Source organism: Rhagoletis pomonella, unplaced genomic scaffold (genome assembly GCF_013731165.1).
Source record: "Rhagoletis pomonella isolate Grant_MI unplaced genomic scaffold, Rhpom_1.0 Rhpom_scaffold_00009, whole genome shotgun sequence".
Lineage (NCBI taxonomy): Eukaryota > Metazoa > Arthropoda > Insecta > Diptera > Tephritidae > Rhagoletis > Rhagoletis pomonella.
The window spans coordinates 13,867,076-13,888,726 of NW_023458563.1; the positions used below are offsets into that span (position 1 = coordinate 13,867,076).

Genomic DNA, 21,651 nt, shown 5'->3' on the forward strand with positions numbered 1-21,651 from the left:
AGAGTACGTTCACGAATGTCATAATCCGAAAAATTTGTTTTTACGTGACGATTTGCTTTGTCTCTATAAAAGAACAGTTGGCGCCTTCAAAGGCAAAATACAAAATTGTTAATGTTTACATATACATGTGACGAACAAAAGTAAGGGCACAGTGAATTTTTCGCAATAGGTGCAAAGCTTTTTATTCTTATTTATTTTCGATAATCTATATAAATGTGAATGTCTGTTTGTTTATTACCTTATAACTTTTGAACACTTATTGGTTTTTACCCCGGGAAGGTTATAAGCATAGAGAAAAATCAGGAGTACTGGAAAAGGGGTCGTGGCACCTCCCATACTAACTAAAATTTTCATGTTTTATATCTCTTAAAATATTTGTGGTAGAGTACTAGAACTTGGTGTCGAGATAAATGAAATTAATTTCATACTCATGGAGAAAAATGGGCGGACTAGGAAAAAGGGGCGTGGCACCTCCCGTAGGCGTGAAATATTTAATCAGCTATAACTTCGGAACCGTAAGTCACACGAACTTGATATTTGGTTTGCAGACATATCTATGGTAGATTCTTTTAGTAAGGTATATATATACATAAGTGAGTCTATAAAAGGGGCGTGGTACATCCCAAAGGCGTGGAATTTTTTATCAGCTATAACAACATTTACTATTACTTACATGGCACCTCCCATACTAACTAAAATTTTCATGTTTTATATCTCTTAAAATATTTGTGGTAGAGTACTAGAACTTGGTGTCGAGATAAATGAAATTAATTTCATACTCATGGAAAAAAATGGGCGGACTAGGAAAAAGGGGCGTGGCACCTCCCGTAGGCGTGAAATATTTAATCAGCTATAACTTCGGAACCGTAAGTCACATGAACTTGAAATTTGGTTTGCAGACATATCTATGGTAGATTCTTTTAGTAAGGTATATATATACATAAGCAAGTCTATAAAAGGGGCGTGGTACATCCCAAAGGCGTGGAATTTTTTATCAGCTATAAAAACATTTACTATTACTTACATACATATATAATTTATTGGAGATATTTTAATGTAAGTAAAAACACCTGCTGTGCAAAAAGGTTATTATTACATTTCATTACATAACACCCAAGCTATACAACTGTCCTTCCGTTATTGTTGTTGTTGTTGTAGCGGCTACAACAACCCCGCCCAGGACGGTTGGTATCTCAGTCGTTGTCGTCAAGTTCCACTAACGGCAACCCTAGGAAGCGTGCAGCTTCTGTGGGGTTGGTCCACAGGCACAAGGCCGTTAGGGTTGTCGGGTTTTCCGGGCATGCGAAGAGATGTTTCGAGTCATGTGGGGTCTCTCCGCATGCCGGAAACTCATTCGGCACATCCTCATTCAATCCTCTGGACTTCGTCCGTCAGTTCATATAGATGCCTCCTGACGTGCCTAGGCGAGGGCTCCTCTGCAAGCAGATGTCTGTTTGGGTGGCCACTTCTGTGGCTCCCGATCAGGAACTGCTTGTAGAGAATTATATTGTGCTACTTTATGGGGAGCATTTGCGCCTCGCCATGAAGATGGTGTTCGGGCGACATCAGGAGGCATCCTGTCGCTGTCCTGAGTGCGGTGTTCTGTGCAGTCTGTAGCTTCGTCCACTGCGTCCTACTAGTCCCCGGCGACCACACTGGCGCTGCGTAGTTCAAAACCGGCCGGCCTCTTGCCTTGTATGTTGCCAGCAACGTTTCTTTGTCTTTGCCCCAAGTACTGCCGGCTAGCGACTTGAGGACCTTGTTGCGGCTCTGTACTTTATTGACAATAGCGGTTGCGTGCGCAGAGAAGGAGAGCAGGCTATCGAATGTTACTCCGAGTATTTTGGGGTTATTCACCGTCGGAATTGGTGTGTCATCGACGTGAATCCCCAGCGGTAGCCTGACCTCCTTCGTCCAGGTTGTGAACAGGGTCGCGGAGGATTTCGTAGGGGAGAGGGCTAGACAGTTTGCAGTGAAGAAGCGAGAAAGTTCGGAGAGATACCCGTTTACTTTCGAACACAGGTCATCAATTCCATTCCCAGTCGCCATGATCGAGCAATCGTCGGCGTAAGAGACAATCGAGACTCCCTCAGGTGGTTGAGGGAGCTTTGAAATGTAAAAGTTAAACAGTAGCGGGGAAAGGACACCACCCTGTGGAAACCCCTGTTTTATTTTTCTCTGTTTACTCGTTTTGTCTCTAAACATTACCGACGAGTGTCGACCACTCAGATAATTTGCCGACCACCGTTTGAGCCTCTGTGGGAGCCTCTATATCTTCTAGTAGCGTGGAATGGCAGACGGTGTCAAACGCCTTTGACAAGGCCAACGCTACTAGAATCGTTCTCTCATAGGGACGGTTACGGTTAAGGCCACGAGTTATCTGAGTGTTTATGGCTGTTGTTGTACTGCGCACTTTACGGAAACCATGCTGATGCTTCGTTGGGTTCAAGTGGTTTGTGAAGTACGGGAGTAGCAAGGCCTCGAGTGTCTTCGCTACCGGGGAAAGGAGTGTTATCGGACGATAAGAATCTCCTTTGTTGGCAGGTTTCCCCGGTTTGAGCAGTGGGACCACTCTCCCCATTTTCCAGATGTCTGGGATGATGAGAGTGGCCATAGACAAGTTGAGGACCTCCGTTAGGTACGCTACCCCCGCAGGACCCAAATTTTTCAGCATCAGCATGCATATTCCGTCGGGACCCATGGCTTTGGAGGCTTTCGCCTTCCCGATGGCCACCTGAACTTCACCGCAAGTGAAAGCAAGGGGGGCACAGGTTGTTGGCAGTTTGTGCAGCCTTCTGGTCATTCGACGCTTGGCTTTGTCCACCGGAGGATGCAGTATGAACTGCCGGCTAAAATAGCTCGCGCATCGCTCCGGGTCCGACGAAGCATGGTCGCCGAAGGAATTTTCGACACTGTCGTCGTGCTTCGTCGGATTGGACAGCGACCTCACGGTTGACCAAAGCTTGCTAACACCAGAGGTGAAGTTACAGGTCTTCAGATGCTCCTCCCACTTCTTCCGCTTATGTACGTTTACTAGTTGCCGAATCTCCGCGTTGAGATCCCTGATATGGGGATCTCCGGGATCGGCCTGACGAAGGCTATCACGCTCATCGGCTAGAACAGCCGCTTCGGCAGGGAAGTTTGGACGTGGGTCCGTTATACATCCTGCCGGTATAAAGCGAGCTGCAGCAGCAGTGACAGCCCTGCGGAACTTACGTTCACCGAGATGGACGTCGGTTGGTGTGGGGAGCGCTGTGAAGGTGTTTTCGGTAAACTCCGCGTAACCTTTCCAATCAGCTTTAGAAAAGTTGATATAGGCCCGGTGTTTGGCGGAGGCAAAGTCGGTTGGTTTATCTATCGAGATGACTATGGGTAGGTGGTCTGATGCTAGAGTCAGCATAGGTCGCCATGTTATGCTGTTTATCAGACCAGCGCTAACTATTGTGATGTCTGGCAAGCTACTGCAGTTATCCATAATCCTGGCGGGTGCGTCGTCGTTCATTGTGCAGAATGTCGAATCGTCTATCTGCTCAGCCAAGTCTGTTCCCCTACGATCGTTTGACAGGCTTGAGTGCCAAAGATCGTGGTGCGCATTAGAGTCACCTACTACCATACGGTTTTCACCTCTGAGGAGCGCACCTATATTAGGGTGATATCCTGCCGGCAGCAGGTGACAGGGGGTATGTATATGTTAAATATTTCGAGCTCAACATCGCCTGACCGGATAGCGATGCCCTGACATTCTAGGTTAGTATCGCTGCGGTCGATGTCTGCTTCCATTAGACGATACTGCACGGTGTGGTGCGTGATGAACGCTAAGCCACCACCATTATCTCGCTCGCGATCTCGACGGTGCACGTTGTACCCGGCGCAATTCAACAAAGTTGAAGACGGTTATCTCCTCAATCTTGCTCTGTAGCCCGTTGCAATTAAATTCATGTGGTTCGGGAGACGTGTCGTGATGTGGGGTGTAAGTGATGTGTGTGTTCTTACCGCCGTTGGCTGTGTGCGCTGCTGTGATGGTTTCCACCCTGTGGTGGTGGCGGGAGGCGTCGCAATTGAGGTCTGCGACCGAGCAGCGCAACACGGGCCCTCGAAGTTCCCAGTCCAATCTCGCGTGATACGCAGACCTGAGCATGTCCTAAAGTGGCACCAGCCAAGGCAGGGGTTGCACTTGACTGATGTCACATTACGGAATATCCTGGTCTGACATACCGTGCAGATTGTAGGGGGAACCAGGAGTTGTTGGCGGCGGCGTGATGGTGGTGGTGCGGTTGTGTGTGTTATGTGGTCTGTCGTGGCTGTGGTATGGTCTGTGGTGTTATTATGTTGTTGTGTTGTGGTGACTGTGTGAGGCTGCTCGGGTGGACTGAGGTTAGCCGTGGAGGCTGCTCTGTTTGAGCAACAGGGGGCCACGTACGACGTGGTGTCCGGCGCCGCGAGACCAAATTTCGACTGCGGCTAATTTTGATCTCAGAGCTCAGTTCGAGCCGAAATGCTTCCATCTCAGCCTCGCGAAGGTTGGCCACTCTAAAAGAAAGTGTGGAGATTATTCCACCTTATTTTCCTCTTGACAGCTGATACAAAAGGGATGAGTTGAAATTCCTAGTCTTTCCGCGTGAATACCAACCCCACAATGGCTCATCAGAACCGCCATCATTAGGCCTTGGGAGGTAACGTGTTTTTTGGCTCCTTTAAAGTGTAGTGATGAGTCACTTGTGTCTTACGCTGCAAAAAGTATTTTGAAGTGCGCTATAAGAACATTTGTTACAGCTGCTTTTCCCTTTTATGTCATAAAAGGAGCACCGCTTTCCTTTGTCAATTTTATTAGGTATTTAGTAGAGTATGCAATTTCATTATCGTTGCTCCTTATGTTGTTTCAAGGATGCCTTTCCAACACTAATCTCCCACGATGTCACCGTGAGCCCGCACCTAAACTAGCCTTATTAAGAAGTACTCTGACTCGATTGATAGAGAAGTCAGACATTCCTTTACTTTCGAGCGCACCATCACTCCCTTTAGCAGGGAGTCTACCGCTTCCTTAATGACAGATATTTCCACCTGAAAGACACTGCAAAAGCCCGAAAGCCTGAACATTGTTTTGGTGGAGAGTCTCCGTAATATGACACTTCCACCAACCTTGTCTCACAAGTTTTGATTCGTCCGTGAAGAAGTTCATCGCTCACCTTCTTCGATTAACCCCGCCCTACCCAGTCCTCTTGAGGAAATATAGGTAGAGAAGAGCTTCTGGGAGCCATTTTGGCGCTATAATCTATGCATTCAGGGCGATTCCCCTGAGCCTAATAGCAGTTCGTGCTGCGAAAATTCTGTCTGCAATATCCGTAGCCGCCGTATTCAACATGGCGTTAAGCGCGAGTGTAGTAGAGGTGGCAGATATTTGCGTACCTGTGACTTTGTCACGGTTACTCAAAAGTCACGGGTAACTGATGTGACAACTTCCAAAAAGTCACCGTGACAAAGAAACAGTCGCAATGATGTTTTTGTAGTAGCAGTAAAGCTGATGCCAGATAAAACGCTTGCTTCGCTTTGCGTGACAGTTTCGCTTTGACAGATAAGATGAATTGTATGAAAATGCACAAAGCATGCCCCATAGATCGTTGCAGCTGCAGCGCCAAGCGAAAAGATGGCCAACTCCCATTTTGACAATCAGCCAGTTTGATACTATTTATTTTGTTTCGTTAAAATTCGAGTTTTCATGCAGAAACATAAAACTTAATTATATTGCTGATATTTTTAAAGCTAAATAAGTATATAAAATCCACAGCAATTTTGACGAGTAAAAAGGCGTTCATTGTGGCATACCTTTGGCGTCTGGTGCTTTGCTGGAAAACTTATAAATGTCATGCAAAGCCACAAAGTTTTATCTGGCATCAGCTTAACAGTCACAGTCACTACTACGAACTGTGACTGCGCTAAAGTAGCAGTAACAATTACATATCGAGAAACTGCGACTAGTTATTTAAGACTAAAATCTGATAAATGTTGTTTGATATTAGAATTTCACATCATTAAAAACGAGTATGAATGACCAAAAAACGAGGAAAGTAGTCAGTGATGCCAAATAAATAATGCCCTTAGTTCACTCGGTAAAAGATTCCTGTTTGCAATTTATTTGCCACTGTTTTTGTCAGTCACGGATGAAAATCACTGACTGCAAAGTCACTGTCACAAATAACGTTGTTCCTCAAAAGTCACGAGATTGCCCATCTCTAGAGTGTAGGTATAGTGCTCCACTAATTCCGAGATGGTTTTTACAGTGTAGCCTTATCTAGTAAGCTCCACCAGACAAGGGCTCCTTGAAAAAAGATAGGCTTAACCCTGGGATTCAGTCTCATCTCAAGTCACTAAATTTGAGATTAGCAATTAGTGACTATTTTTGTGACTTGAGACGATTTGGGTATTCAGAAGGAGAGAGTCACAAAAAGTTCACCAAAAATGTGTGGTGAAAGCAAAGACAGACAATCAACTGATAGGTTTATGTATGCTTTTTGCCCGCGCCGCTCAAAGAGTCGCAATGGCCGAGTGGCCAAAGCATTAGGCTGGCAGCCGAGAGGGTCCGGGTTCAAGTACTCCTCGGCCGTAGAGGATTTTTTATATTTTTTTTTGTATTTAGTATTTTTGTTATTTTTTTATTAGTTTTATTTTTTTTAACAATCTTTAGATTTTAATGTTTTAAAATCAAAAAAATTAAATTTTTTTCAATACATTTGTATGATATTAAAGCATTTTGGTTTATTTCCTAATGAAATTATTGTTGAACAAATTTCCTCGCTTCATTTTCCCGTTTTTTTTTTAATAAAATGGAAAGAAATAAGCTTTTCCTCCATACTTCTATTTTTGTGACTGCCAGCTGACAAATTAGTGACTTATTTTTGAGACTAGAGACGTGCGACAGCGTACTGAATACCAAATAGTCTCAAAATCCAAGCTCACCACCAAAAGTCACTATTTTTGACTAGAGACCGCTTACTGAATGCCTGGGTAAATATGGTTTCATAGAGCTAAATAATTTCTTTAGGCGAGAGACCTCACCTGCTACCGATAGCTCCCCTATAGTGGTACAAGGCAACCGACGTCTTTCTTACATTTTCCTCAATGTTAGGCTTCCACTACAGCCTCCCTCCAGGAGCAAGCACTTGACCTTCTCTAAGAGCTGCAGACGACCGCCCCCACTCGAGGGAAGGGCCACAACGGGTATCGTGTACTTCCTGGTAAACAAGACCAGTTCCGTCATGCTGGAATTTACAGCGATTCCGCCGTTGATCGCCCACCTAATTACCTGGTTCAGGTAACAGTGAGTCAGGTAAAAAGGGGTGTCTAGAAATCGTCCCTTAACTAAAAGTTCCACATTATCTACATATGCGATCACCCGACAGCCCACTTTTTCCAGTTCCAGTTAGAAGGTCGTTTACAACCGCAATCCAGAGCAGGAGAGAGAGAACACCACCTTGCGGAACGCCCCTGTTGACTCCACAGTTCCGTCACGAAGCTGTACATAAGCCTTATTAGGTTTGTTTCAACCCCCAGATTATGAATAGATTTGACTATTTCCTCTGGAGTGACATTGTTGATATCGAGGAAAGTCCCTTCTGAATAACCTTTATGCGTGAAAGCTTCCCCTAATCACTTTACTAATGTGTGCAGGGCGGTATCAACCGACCTTTCCTTGCATTAAGCATGTTGAGCTCTTGAAAGACAGTCACGGAGCATCGCGTTTCTTATGTACAGGTCTATCAGTATCTCTATCGTTTTTAGCAAAAACGAAGACAGAATGATAGGCCTAAAATCCCTAGGGGAAACATGAGAGCCTTTTCCGGCCTTCGAGATGAACGCAACACTGACTACCTTCCAAGCCTAGGGGTTGTACCCGATCCTCACGCAGTTGACTTAAATAGGAGCCAACCAATTACACGACAGCTCCAGAGCCCTCTGCAGCTGTGCAGGTGAGACGCCACCCGTCCCCGACTTGAAGGGTATGAACGAATTTATCGCAAAGACCATGTGACGACCGTCCAGAAGATCGGAGAAGTACAGGGCCTAAAGTATAAAATATTGCAAAGAAGTACATTTGACTGAAGTACAAGAGCTAAAAAAGAAGTACTGTACTACCGAAAGAAATACGGTTGGTCACATTATTCATACTCCACCAAAAACATAAAAATCAAATCTCCAAACTTTCTGCAAAACTCAGGAAAATTCAATAAATTTGCATACTAATTTGCAACTTTTTATGCAGATTTTTCAGTATGATTCTAAGAATGCAGTTTTATAGCCCATTTGATTTTAGTATAAGAAAGTGAAAGTGTGAAGTTCCTAGAAAATCGCGTTGATTTTTGGCAATTTTTTTAGTGGAAGGTGTTGCTCATTTTATCCATACAAAAACTAAATGCCGAACATACTTTATATGGAAGAACCTGCGTGAAAAAACTGCCAAAAATCAACGCGATTTTCTAGCAACTTCAAACTTGGACTTTCTTATACTAAAATGGGCTATAAAACTGCATTCTTAGAAATTTTCTAAAAAATCTGAAAAAATAGTTGCAAGTTAGTATGCAAATTTATTGAATTTTCCTGAGTTTTGCACAAAGTTTGGAGATTTGATTTTTATGTTTTTTGGTGGAGTATAAACCATATTTTTATAAAAAATAATCGCAAGTAAATAAGAATAAAAAACTTTGGATATATTGTGAAAACTTCACTGTGTCAATACTTTTGTTCATCACTGTACATACATATGTCATCTTTGAATTTGTAATTAATTTTCGAATTTAGAAAGTGTGATCTTTCAAACCGAATTAGTTACCTACTTTTGTTGATTTTCTTTAGCTTGTAGTATTTTTTATGAACTTTGGCTATGTCGTGGAAATTTAACGAGAAACTTAAAGCTGAATTAGTGGTGCCATACTATAGCCATAACCATAACCATACCGATTATGTTCCGATAAAACGTACGCGGAGCTCTGTAAACGATTAATGGTGCCATACTATAACACCATAGCCATAACCATAACCGTAGCTCTGAAGTATTTTGCTACGTTATGGCTAAGGCGTTATGGTTATGGAACCTCTAATGTGGGCTTTACGCTGCACCTATCTTGGAGGATTTAGATATTGTGAAGTTGAAATGTAAAATGTTTGCAAAATATGACTGATGTATAACTAATACAAAAAAGAATACTAAAAATACTTTCTAGCCAAACGCATTACTTGCATTGATATAGTTACTCAACTTACTTTGCATTCAATAAGTATAAAGTCGTAGTGGATATCTTTTAATAAATATATACTGCTGTAAAATGGGCCTAATTAATTACATGTCAGATTGTGAAAACATACAATAACTTATATAGATAATAATAAACACATTTTTTAAGTATTATGCTTCCTCTTTTTGGTTACCTCCACTTAAATACACATCGTCGATTGGAACTTAAAACTGCGTACACACCAAATGCAATACCACGTATAAGAAGGTATGAAATTTTCACAAAAGAGCAAAAAAAAAAAAACTTTCTTCAATCTCTTGAATCATGATCTAACTGAATTTACTACATATGAGCTTCTATTATTCTATTGTGTACTATTCAATTTATAGAGTAGACTGCTATATAGACAGGGTAATGAATTAAAATTTTTTTCTGTGCTGTATCATACGTGGAATTACATTTGGCGGATACGAGATATTAGTTGCCAAGCGATGATATATAATAAAAGTACCACAAAGTTATATCGTTATGCAAGTATGTGAACCGAGCTATTCTAAACGTTTGCAGAGCCTTACTGTGGAGAATTACACTAAACAGAATATGTCAAGCACGATACCGATATTACAGCGGAAGCATCCGGTTAGCACTCTACATAAAACTTCAACCAACAACGTGACATTGGATAACCCTGTTGTGCTCGAACAGCAGCTGGAAGCTTTGACCCATCACAAACGACAACTGGAGAAAAAAGGTCTATTTCTGCAACAACCAAGAAAAAATGAAATACCATCAACAGATGTAACAGGCTTTCCGAAACTATTGGCGAATTGTCAAGCAAATGATAACTACACATCAGGTGTTATTTATTCAAATGTGCGTTCAACACCGGACAAATTAGAATCATCGGTTTCTTCATTGACTCTCAATCCTATGAGCGATAATGCAAAATACTCTGATGAAGCTAATTCGGAAAGATATATTGCAAAACGTATAACGGATTCCAAAACTATGCGCTATAATGACGAAAATGCTGACAGAAATCAACTAGATAGTCCAATTTTTCGGAAGCAGAATGAATTTTACTCAAACATGGTGTTCGAGGAAAGTAAGCAAGGTAAGTTGGTCTTCTAACTGTTTATTTTTTAGCTTCGTTAAACTACAAGTTAATTAGTTAATGAGGGAGATTATATTTGCGTACAATGAAATTAGTGCACACATTTTTACTGGTTAAACTTTTCAAAACCAAATTATTTATTTTTTTTTTTAATAAGATACCTCTGGAAAATACTACTGGACTAAAGAAATAAAAATGAGTTCGATTTTTCAAGCTAAATCCAAATTAGACTTTCAAAACCTTCGCGTCAAGGAATTCGGTTTCGTGATTTTTTATAAAGTATGGCGAATATATAGGGAAGGAAAGTATCGAAAGAAGTACAATACTCTCAAGCTAGAAAAGTTAAAAAGTAGGGCTAAAGGCACACAAGGTCCAGGAAGTTGCAGATATAAAATCAATAAAGAACATCGAAGCAAAGGAGCGAGGCAAATGACTTCACCGTGATTTCATAAGGAATTTCGATTGCTGCGTTATCGATGATGTACCACGACATATGTACTTGACGACTTTTCGCAGCTTCCGGGCACCGATGTTTTTTGTCGCAAACCTTGGGGAAAATGTCCAAGAGAAGCATAAAATCCAAAAAAGACAAAGCTTCCAACGAAGTGTTTGGTATGGCAGGCAATATGCCATTTAAACCAAAAAGTATTTTAGCATTTGTACCCAGACATGGGAGTGCAGCGAACCTCCATGAGCTCAGACCCATTGAACGGTATTGGGCTCTGGTGAAAAGGGTTTTGACGGACACAAAGCAGGTTGCTAAAACAACTAAAAAATTCTCAAAAAAAAATAAATAGATTTTTTCCAAAAAAAAAACAATACTCCATAAAAAGCCTAATGTGTTGCATTTCGGAAAAAGTTAATTTGTTTATACAAAAACAATAATGAACATAGTATTTGTAATAAATGTCAATATGAATTGGATTTCTCCTGATAAAATTTGTTGTTCCTTTTAATTCATCAAGTACTTTAAAAGTAACTGGTATATCTTTGTGCACCAATTTCATGGTGATATGTATGTAGCAACTCTGACGAATTTCCATTGAATAGACAAGCATACCTAATTTTAAATATGTGGTAACCGCGGTGCTCACAGCGAAACACTTTTTTTGTTATTCATATATTTTATATTATATATTTAAGCATATACATATAGCTGTCTCAAACGTCAAGCTGTGAAGTCGTATTTAACGTATGCGGAGTGAATTACGAATTGATGCAGTAAAAACAAACAGCCGTACTTTAGGATGACACAAATATTAGGTCCATTCAATAACTTTTCCAGTAAGTACTTGCAGCGAGAGCGTAGAAGAAAAATTGAGAGCAAGAGAAAATTTTCAGAAAAAGTTATTGAACGCAAAACTAGTAAAAACTTGCAACTTAAGCCATTTTAACAATTTCTGACGGTTAAGTTTAGGCGCGCAATTTTCTTTTTAATTGGGAATAGTTCCCATCGTCATAAAAATAATAAATATACAATAGATTTAAATTTTTCATCTATATTTTCATTTCACTAATTATGTTTTATCAAATCATCCTCTTAAACAGTTTGTTTACATTTGAATTCGAAACATAACCTTACTTTTTGACTCCTGCAAATTCCTGCTAGTAAAGTTTTTACGCTCTCGAATTCGCTCTCTCTTGCAAATATTTTGGGTTATTGAATGCATTTCCAGTACAAACTTGTAAGTACTAGTAACAATTCGTAACACTTTTTTGATATTGAATGGACCTATTGTTTTCCCACTCACATAGATATTGCCGAAATTTCCGAAAAGCACTTTTATAGAAAAGACTCATGTCCTTAACGATTGGCCTGTTTAAGTTTTCAGGCATAGTCCGGAGGGCTTTTTTTAAAATATTATTTTGGGACTTTATTCTCCCAATTTGAGTTTTTATTTTTTAAGTCATTTAGACGATAATTAGTTCATAGTTATATTTAGGTGGTCTCATTTCGCTGCTATGTGAAACATCTTTTTTCGCACTCGTGGGGTGTCCTTCTAGTAAATAAAGTTTCTTTGTAAATAAAGTTTTTTTTTTAAGTCTCATAGAGAAAAAATGGAAAAGCACGTTACTTTTCGTGATATTGAGTTTCGGTATACAAAATTTACAAGCAAATTTTCAGAGTTTGCTCGCTTTCAAGGAAATTATTTCAGCATTATAATATACAACGAGGTAATTTTAAGTGGAATGCTTGCTATGATTGCGCAGTAGATTTTGGTATACTTGGTTTGGCTCCTGTGTTTACCATGATTTTTTTAAATCTGCTTAGAAATTGTCCGTATTTCATTCCGTATACGTTATATTGTGCTCTAATTTACCTTTGTATTTTCCAAGGTTTTTGTGCTAAAGTTGATTTAAAGTACTGATAAAAAGTGCCAATGAGCATTTTGGTGTGCAAATAAAGCTAACCCAGTAAGAACCCTATCTGTTAACTAATGCGTTATATACGCCTAGTACTACAAAAAGTTTGTGTGAGAAATTCAAAAACTTTCCATCATTTTACATAGGGCTCCTGGAGAAATCTAACGCATAATCGTTTCACGTGCGAGCAGTTTTCTCTTTCTTTTATATGGATTTCGCTATTATATTATCCTATATATAGTGATCTCTTTTCAATCAAATATTATTATGCGATTAATAACGTGTTATATAACGCAAAGAATGGCATATGGATATCGGTAATATACAAATGTGTTGGTTTTTATTGACAATTTTGTAAGTGAGAATACGTTAGGTCGTTCTTGCTGGGAAGTTGAATGTTATTATTGTGATTTTTATTGTTATTTTGTGTTATTGATTGGAATCAATTTAATTAAATTTCATTTACTTGTAATCTTGCCAAGTCATCTGTGAATTGATAATTTCTTTGTAACTGCAATTGTTTTTATTCTCCCACACTTGTTTTGCTCTTTCTAACCGACTTCACAAAAGGGAGGAAGGTTATCAATTCGTCGGAATATTTTATTTTATTTTTTTTTATGTATGTTACCGCATAACTTTAGACCACGTTAACCGATTTCTATAATTCTTTTTGCAAAGGAAAGGTGTTACCTCACAGGTGGCCCCATCCTCATGTGGTTTAAATCCGGCCATTGCATCATGAAGAGATTAACGACAATCTTAAATTTTTATATGAGAATTGAAGTCGGCTTATTTTTTGCTTAAAAATTACTTGTTTTAGTAATACTTGTCTTAGTAGTGGTATTCATCTAAGCCGATAACGACTCTGTTACATGAACGCCCCATTCTCTCAGTATCAGTAATTTTATACTACTAGCACGGGCATTAAGAAATTTTAGAAATGACCTCACTAAATGGGAACAAATTATATTTAGACGAGATAATATTCATTTAAATAAATATTTAACATAAAGGCGATTTATTTGAAGCAAGTTAAAAAAAAAAAACAATGGCAGAATGTCTGTTTGAGTACGAATTAATTTGTCACTGCTACCAAACTGTGCGGGCAAATTATCAGTGAAACAAAACAAACAGAACGGATAATAAATTGAACCAGATCTCTATCAGGTTCATATCTTTGTTGTTGAATTTGCGTCGAAAATTTTTATGAGGATCCCGATTATTGCCCAAGAAAAGACAGCTAGAGTTGCAACAGAGTTGCATTGGCTTCAGAGTATCAAGTTTATTCAGTGAAATCGCTGGAGAAATGTGTAAACGAGTTTCCATCCAAATTTTGACAGTTAACATATAGTTATAAATTTATACGGTTTATAATGCATTTATACGGTTTGATCAATATCCTTAGTGATTCTGAAACTTTTCGCTATATATCTTTTAAAGCTTAATACATCAGCTCATTTTAATTAACCTTTTAACAGTTATTAAGAATATTGTTAGCCTTCTTTATAAAATGTTTCCTATGAAGTGTGATCTTGATAATTGTTAAGTTAAAAGCGATTCTGAACGCTACTTATCGTGCTGGCGTTGTGATGGTATTTGCCATCGGAAGTGTGCTAGTTTGACAGGAAGGATTCTGTACGCTATTAGTGATGGCAAGGGTCTTGTTGTCGTTGTTGTAGCGGCTACTAAACTCCGCTCGAGTCGGATCATCCGTCATCGTTGTCGTCTGGCTCAGCTAAGGGGAGGCTCGGGAAGTGCGCAACTTCCCCCGGGTTGTCCATAGGGACATGCGATGAGGTGCCGTGTGGCGGCGCTCCGCATGCCGGACACTCGTTGGGCACATCTTTCACTCTGCTCAGGTACAAGTATAACCTGCTGCAATATCCAGAGCGAAGTTGGGATATGGCAAGGGTCTTCGCTGGTCTTGCTTAAAGTGCAGGTCAACCGAAATTGATCTTTTTAAGTAGTTTAGGCAAACCAGAAATGGTTTTCCAAAAGTAGGAAAATCATCACACATTTCATATTACATACGCTATTAGTAAACGTGAAGATTGTAAGACAAATTATTACAATAAAGAACTTGTGAGGACCAAATATCCCTGAGGAATTTGGCCCACACAAAGACCCACCACCAGCAACAAAAGTCAAAGCAGCCAGTCACGCAATGAGCCACAGCAACACAATCAGATCAGCCAGCCACGCAACAAGCCACAGCAACACAAGTAATAGCAACACCCGACAACCTCTTCGTTGTGATGACAACGCAACATCACACAGCAAAATGTAGCTGCACGACCACGAAACATCAAGCGCACAGCCTATTAGAGGAGCAGCCCGACGGGAAAGCGGTCAGTCAGCACGGAGTTATGGTCGTGACGACAGCTACGACTGAACGGGATTGCTTGTGCATCGTTGATAACACAACAAGACATCATCGCTTCACAAGTAGAGAGTTGAGAGCGCACCGCAGCATATCGTGAAGCCGCATACGGGCGGCCAAGAGCGCCACTAACCGGCGCGACTAGAGCGCTGCTCTCCAACGTCACCAGAGCGCCACTTGCCGGCGCGACTAGAGCGCTGCTCTTCGACGTTAGCTGAGCGCGACCAGAGCGCCTTTCACCGCCGTTGCTATAGCGCCATTCACCGGCGCGAATAGAGCGCTACTCACCGACGTTGTTAGAGCTCCACTTGCCAACCACCTCAGAGCGCTACTCTCCGGCGTTACCAGAGCTCCGTTTACTGGCGTTAGCAGCGCGCCACTCATCGGCGTTAGCAGAGCGCTGCCCACCAGTACTAAAGCCATGAAACTACGGCCTAACGGGCCGGTAACGGAACCCGGAGCCGTTACCCAGCCACTGGACACGGCGAGTATACCCCAGCGTTGTAAAACAAGCGTCGGGGCAAAAAAAAACGCTTCGTTACAGTTGGCGCCCGAGCAGGGACCTTTGGCTGATCGTACACGTGCAAAGGAACTTTTTTCACCAAAAAACAGCGAATAAAATGACTGAATCGGCCAACACGTCGTGGCTGGATAACACCTGCAAGGAGTATCTTGTGTCTAACGCGCTCATCATGGAGGATGTACGGAAGTGGTCAGTAAGCTACGACGGTGGACGAGACCCGCTAGACTTCATGGAAAGCTTAAGAGGAGATCTAGGCATATTCCCAAGAATCATGCTCGAGCTACTACGCGACAAGGCCATCCAATGGTACCGCAAGAACAACGAGCACTGGAAGAGCTGGGATTCTTTCAAGCAATATTTTCTAAGCTTCTTCCTGCCGTCCCGGTACTTTGAGCGTCTGACATACGGAAGCAAAGATAGCACGCACGGGAAAATTACAAGGAGTACGTGCTCGCGATATAGAGCTTGATGCGGCGCGCCAGATACAGCAGGGAATAGCAATTGGAAAGAATCTTTCGGAACAGCCACCCCGATTATTCGACGACGAGATTTCAGTGTCCTGGTGGAACTCCTCGCACTCGCTGAAGAATACGAGGGCATCGCCGATCGTCGGAAATGCCCCGACGTGAAGTAGCAGGACACGTTGTAGGTGATAATCCAACAGCGCCGTCTGCATGGTCGGACGGATCACCTCATCAACATCCATCGGAGCGTTCGGCCCAACATCGAGTTCCACCGCACAATTCAGTGATGATTCTACAGCGTAATCAACCATCCGCGACCCAGTTTTTAACCCAAGTAACGTTTGCAGAAGGGTGTGATCAAGAAGGGCATTACATTAGGAGATGCCGTAACGTTTGAAAGCTATTTTGCTGGGAGTGCGGCCGAGCCGATATGTGAACAGTAGAGTGCTGTCGCCAATGCCAAGAAAGCGACAGGGCAATTTCACCAAGCCCAAGTGCGGTGAATTCGAAAAATCCAGCGCCGAACCACCAGTAACCATGCGACAGGGCCCTACGCCCCTGTCCAGCTTGGCGGGGAATTGGCGGAGGCCGTCATCTACACAGGCGCCTCGAAAAGTTTCGTGTCAGCCATCTTAGCGGAACGCATGATAAGCTCTGGGAACGGGGAGAAGACAACCGTGGATATCGAGGTATTCATGGCCGATGGCACCATAAGCAGGATCTTCGACACCATGAGAGCTGAAATTCGGATTGGGAAGTCATACCACCACGCAGTGTTGAAAGTCATGCCCGGCGCAGTTGATGATGTCATACTAGGTCTGGACGCGCTAGGCAGCATTGGGACTACGGTTTCCTGCAGTGGCCATCATATGTTTTTTAACCAAGATACCTACACAGCATGCATTAGCGGCGCATACCGTAGCGCGCATCACAGAGGGTACCCGACCACTTTTAACACCCAGCAACAGTTCACGGTGCGAAGAGTAAAAGTCTTAGGAAAATCAAGCAAAAGCAGCCGCCAGATGCATATCCACCGCTTGTACGGCCTCCACGCGCGCAACTAACGCACACTGCCGTCGCGCGCCGCGCCGCAGCCATACGTGCGGTCAACGCACGCGCTTCAGTCGACGCGACACGCACTACGAGGCAACACGCATCCGTAGCCCATACGGAAGACACCGCACACGTCGTCGCCAACGGCGGCTACGCTACTACACTGGTAGTTGCCGCATGGACAGCCGTCGCAAACACAGCAGCCCGGCGGGTTATCAACGCACACCTGATCACCGGGCGCATCGACGCCTAGGCAGAGGAATCCCCAAGGGCCTCAAAGGCCTTGCCGCATGCTCATGCAAGCCCCGGTTGAGGTTCAGCTCCAAGGACTATCGGGTATCTATGCCTACGGTGACCATATTAACCAACGTAAAATAAAGGACATTTTTGTTTTCAAAATGATTTGGGAATACGTACATACAACTTGTATGATAAAAGTACCTTACCCATATCGTAATTTAAATCAAATGTTTACCAGTTAGTTATATTATTTAACCAGCACACAGTGGTTCAACAAATTTTTACCAAAAATCAAAAATATATATATTTTTGTGAACATTTTTTTATAACATTTTAAATTTTTTGTTTGTATTTTTTTTTTGTTTTGAGAGAACCATACAATTGTTTTCAACTATTTTTTTTTATGAAACATTTATTAACTGGAACAGGAGAATACATTTTCTTCAAAATTGCTACTTTATCTGCATTTTGCACTAAAAAATTTAATATTATCAAATAAAAGTTCAGAAATCGGGCTCAACTGGTGTCTTGCAAATATCGTAAGCTTTCATTAAAAAAAAAAATAAAAATTAATTGAGTAAATCAATTAAGTGAAAAATGAAGGCTCCTGTGAATTACGAACACTAAATGCCAGTTTTGAAGCACTGCGCAGCAGGGAGTTTATTGTTCTCTCTCAGTGGAACTGGAAAGTCAGCATGAAACACAAATCCTGGGCACAACTTTCCCTGTGCTTGATAGATTGTACAAAGATTACTGATTAAATAGAAACCCTTAAGTGGGGTGCGAAACAAACTGGCGAAGGTTTTCATTATATTTTATAAGAGACATTTTTATTTTTCATCTTCTGCGTTTAAAAAGTTATCAACTCTGAAATTATTAACTCTGAAAAATGCAGAGCCGATTTAAAGGACAGTTTAAGAAATAACAAACAAAAGGCGTCCTTTATTTTGAAAAAAAAAAAAATACAAACGACAGGGGGTTAAAATTAAGGACTTTAAAAAAGGACGGATGGTCACCGTAACTATACCCCACTGGGGCGCACACATCAGCAACACAAGTCAGATCAGCCAGCCACGCAACAAGGCACAGCAACACCCGCCAACTTCTTCGTTGCTATGACAACGCAACATCACACAGAAACATGTAGCACGACCACGCAACATCAAGCGCACAGCCTATTAGATGAGCAGCCAGTCAGCACGGAGCTGTGGTCACGACGACATTGTTATAGCGCACCTATCCGCGCGGACAGAGTGCTACTCACCGATGTTGCTAGAGCGCCACCCATCGGCGTGAACAGAGCGCCACTTGCCAACGACCTCACCGATGAACCCAGAGCGCCACTCATCGGCGTTAGCAGAGCGCTGTCCACCAGTACTAGAGTCACGCCACTACGCCCTACGGGCCGGTAACGGGACACGCAGCCGTTACCCAACCACTGGGTTATATGTTCTTTGTGGAAAATAAGAGATTTAGTTAATAAAGTACGGTTTACCGGAACCACAAAACTAAAAATTTTTTGTTGTAACGAATCATGGATACTGCGAGTATACCCTACGTTGAAGAAGAAGCTTCGGGGCAACAGAAACGCTTCGTTACAAACTTGAACTTTAAATAACGAATTTGAAACAATTTCCATTTCTGATTTTATGTAAGCTTTTACAATTTTGTTGATTTTTGGGAAACAAAATGGAAAAGGGAAATGGATAAATTAAAATGTAATGAGTTGATTTTATTTTACTTAAGCCGCCGTTTTTAGCCATTTTCAAAAAAAAAAACTTTTTTCTGGGCTATCATGCTATTACAAAAGGCGAGTTGTTTGAAGTTTGCTGATATTTGCGAAAGTTCCATGAAACTGTTAGAAAAACCCGTCTTTTTTGCAATTATTCATCAAAGAAAGATGAAAATTATGGAAAACAATTTGGACAGTATGCTAAAATATTAAGATCTCAAAACATCGCGTTTCCTGCTGATGAAGTTCTTTCCTAAATCAAAAAGCCAGCTGTGTTGACCATTTCCAAACATTGCGGTTCTGTCCTTGCTTTGGCTAAAAATAGCTTAACATAAATTTTAGTATTTTATCCGGCCGGAAGTGGCGCTTTGCAACAACAGCAGCGGTCAAAATTTGCTTGCATTTTAATGGTGGTAAAACGTCCACTTTAATGGTCATAAATATTGAAAATGGATGTATGTGATAGCCGAAAAAATAGCAGCGTCAATTTGGATTACATTTCATCTCCTGTAGCGTAGCCATGGCTATGTTAAAAAGACACTCGCGCCGATTCGCAAAGGCCATTGAGGCAAATCCTTGAGAGAATGTACGGTTTGTAATTTCGAAACTTTTTGCTCAAGGCGAATAGAGCTTTAAACATTCTTCTCGCAAATTCCACCCTTATTCTAGAACCCGAATTTTCTATTGCATTTGCAATTATAGCAGCGGAGTAAGAGCGCGTTATGGAAATGAATTTACAAAGATATGCGGAGCTGTTTGGCATAGTAACCATGACCGCATCTACGTCAGCTTTTGGTTGAATTGTTGAACCACAAGCCACAACTCCTCCGATGCCTAAAGAACTGGTTCTCAATCCACTTAATGCAAACACAGCTTCTTCCAAGCCATTAAAAACACCACCTCTGCGCTTGCTTCTGCCTTCGGCCGCGCTTAGGGATTATTACCATTACTAAGTATAATACTCCTATCTATGTGTGTATACAACATTTCTTGTGCATATACATAACCCACATCGAAATTTTCAAAAAAAGTGGATAGTTCAAACCGAATTTATTAATAAAGTAGTGCTCGGAAATTTGAAACATTTGTTTTAAATTAAAGTTTAATCTAGTATTGGGTTATGCGTTTGGACACAACAACCGAAAATCATTGTACAAATAACTAAACCGGACCCAGGACCCAAGTTTCTTGATAAGGGGCAACAAACATTAATTATTGTTCGTTCATATGAAGCAGTGGATAAGAATTTATCTGTTTACCACCAATATTTCCTGCAAACACACATCGATTTACACCTTTTATCTCGCTTCCGAAACAATTGCTTTCGTACAAAATTTCGCAAAAAAGCTACCAATTTCTTACTCGTTCGTTTTTAGGCATGCCATTGTTACGATTCGTAGCGAAATCCGAATACGAAAGAGTTGCAGAATAGGGATGTTACTTTCAAAACGGAATCACGATACCGTTTTCGATGGATGAATGTGATACACTCGAAGTTGAAATGTCAATAAATATGTTAAAATCTTAAACAGGGAATGGGCCGGACCAAATATCTGGGCGTTTCGTTAAGAAATACAAGTTTTCCTAGCAGAACCTTTATAAAGCACATTTCATAAATATATATAAATATATATATATATAAATATTTAATAATTCATAAATATATATATATATATATATAGCACATTTCATAAATAAGTGTCTTAAAGACGGCCAGTATCCACAAGAATTGAAAATAGGTGATACCGATCCATAAAGAGGGAAGTAGTGAAATCTGCTCTATCTATCGCCCAATAACCAAACTGAGTACAATCGACAAAATTTTTGAAGCATCATTCTCAACCGCCTGAAAGTTTTTTAAAAGATAATCAAATAATACATAAAAATCAATTTGGCTTTATCGATAATTTTAATACTCTGGCAGCGTGTCTGTCCTGTACTGAATTTGTCTATGAAAATTTAGATAAAAAGAAAGATGTGGTGATACTGGCGATAGATTTGTCAAAGGCATTCGATTCAGTGAACTTAGAAATAATGATTAGAACACTGGCTGAACTAGGAATACGCGGTAATAATTTAAAACTATTTCAAAGCTTCTTATTAAATAGGGTGCAATATGTTCAAGTAAATGGGACAAAAAGCTCCACGCAGAAAATTAAAATTGGAGTCCCACAGGGCTCAAAGCTAGCAGCAACCCTTTTTTAAATTACATAAATAATTTATTAAAGCTAGACCTAAAAGGAGTTCCACAATTCTATGCCGATGATGGACTTATTATGTATGCAACTGATACAATAGAAGAGCTTACATAAAACATAAGGTCCGACTTGTGTAAAATCTACGACTGGCTTGACAAGAATTGCTTAAAAATCAACCTGACTAAAACAAATTTCCTGATATTTAATAACAACAAGCCAATACCAGACATGGATGACTTCCCAGGGATTGTTCTTAATAATGTTTAAATAAAAAAAGTTGATACTTCAAAATATCTACGAGTTTGGATAGATTCCAACATAAGCTGGAATGAGCATCTCAAAAATTTAAAACTAAA

At 40.9% G+C, this 21,651-nt stretch overlaps 1 protein-coding gene across 5 annotated transcripts in view; it reads left to right on the forward strand.

Moving 5' to 3' along the window:
• The window catches only part of LOC118745584 (Wilms tumor protein 1-interacting protein homolog), a 277,158-nt gene that overhangs the window by 53,258 nt on the left and 202,249 nt on the right, over positions 1–21,651 (forward strand). For all 5 annotated transcript variants that reach the window (XM_036479082.1, XM_036479083.1, XM_036479084.1 and 2 more), the window contains one exon: positions 9,795–10,341. In XM_036479082.1, the coding sequence (XP_036334975.1) occupies positions 9,795–10,341 (547 nt within the window). The remainder of the gene's footprint in view (positions 1–9,794; positions 10,342–21,651) is intronic.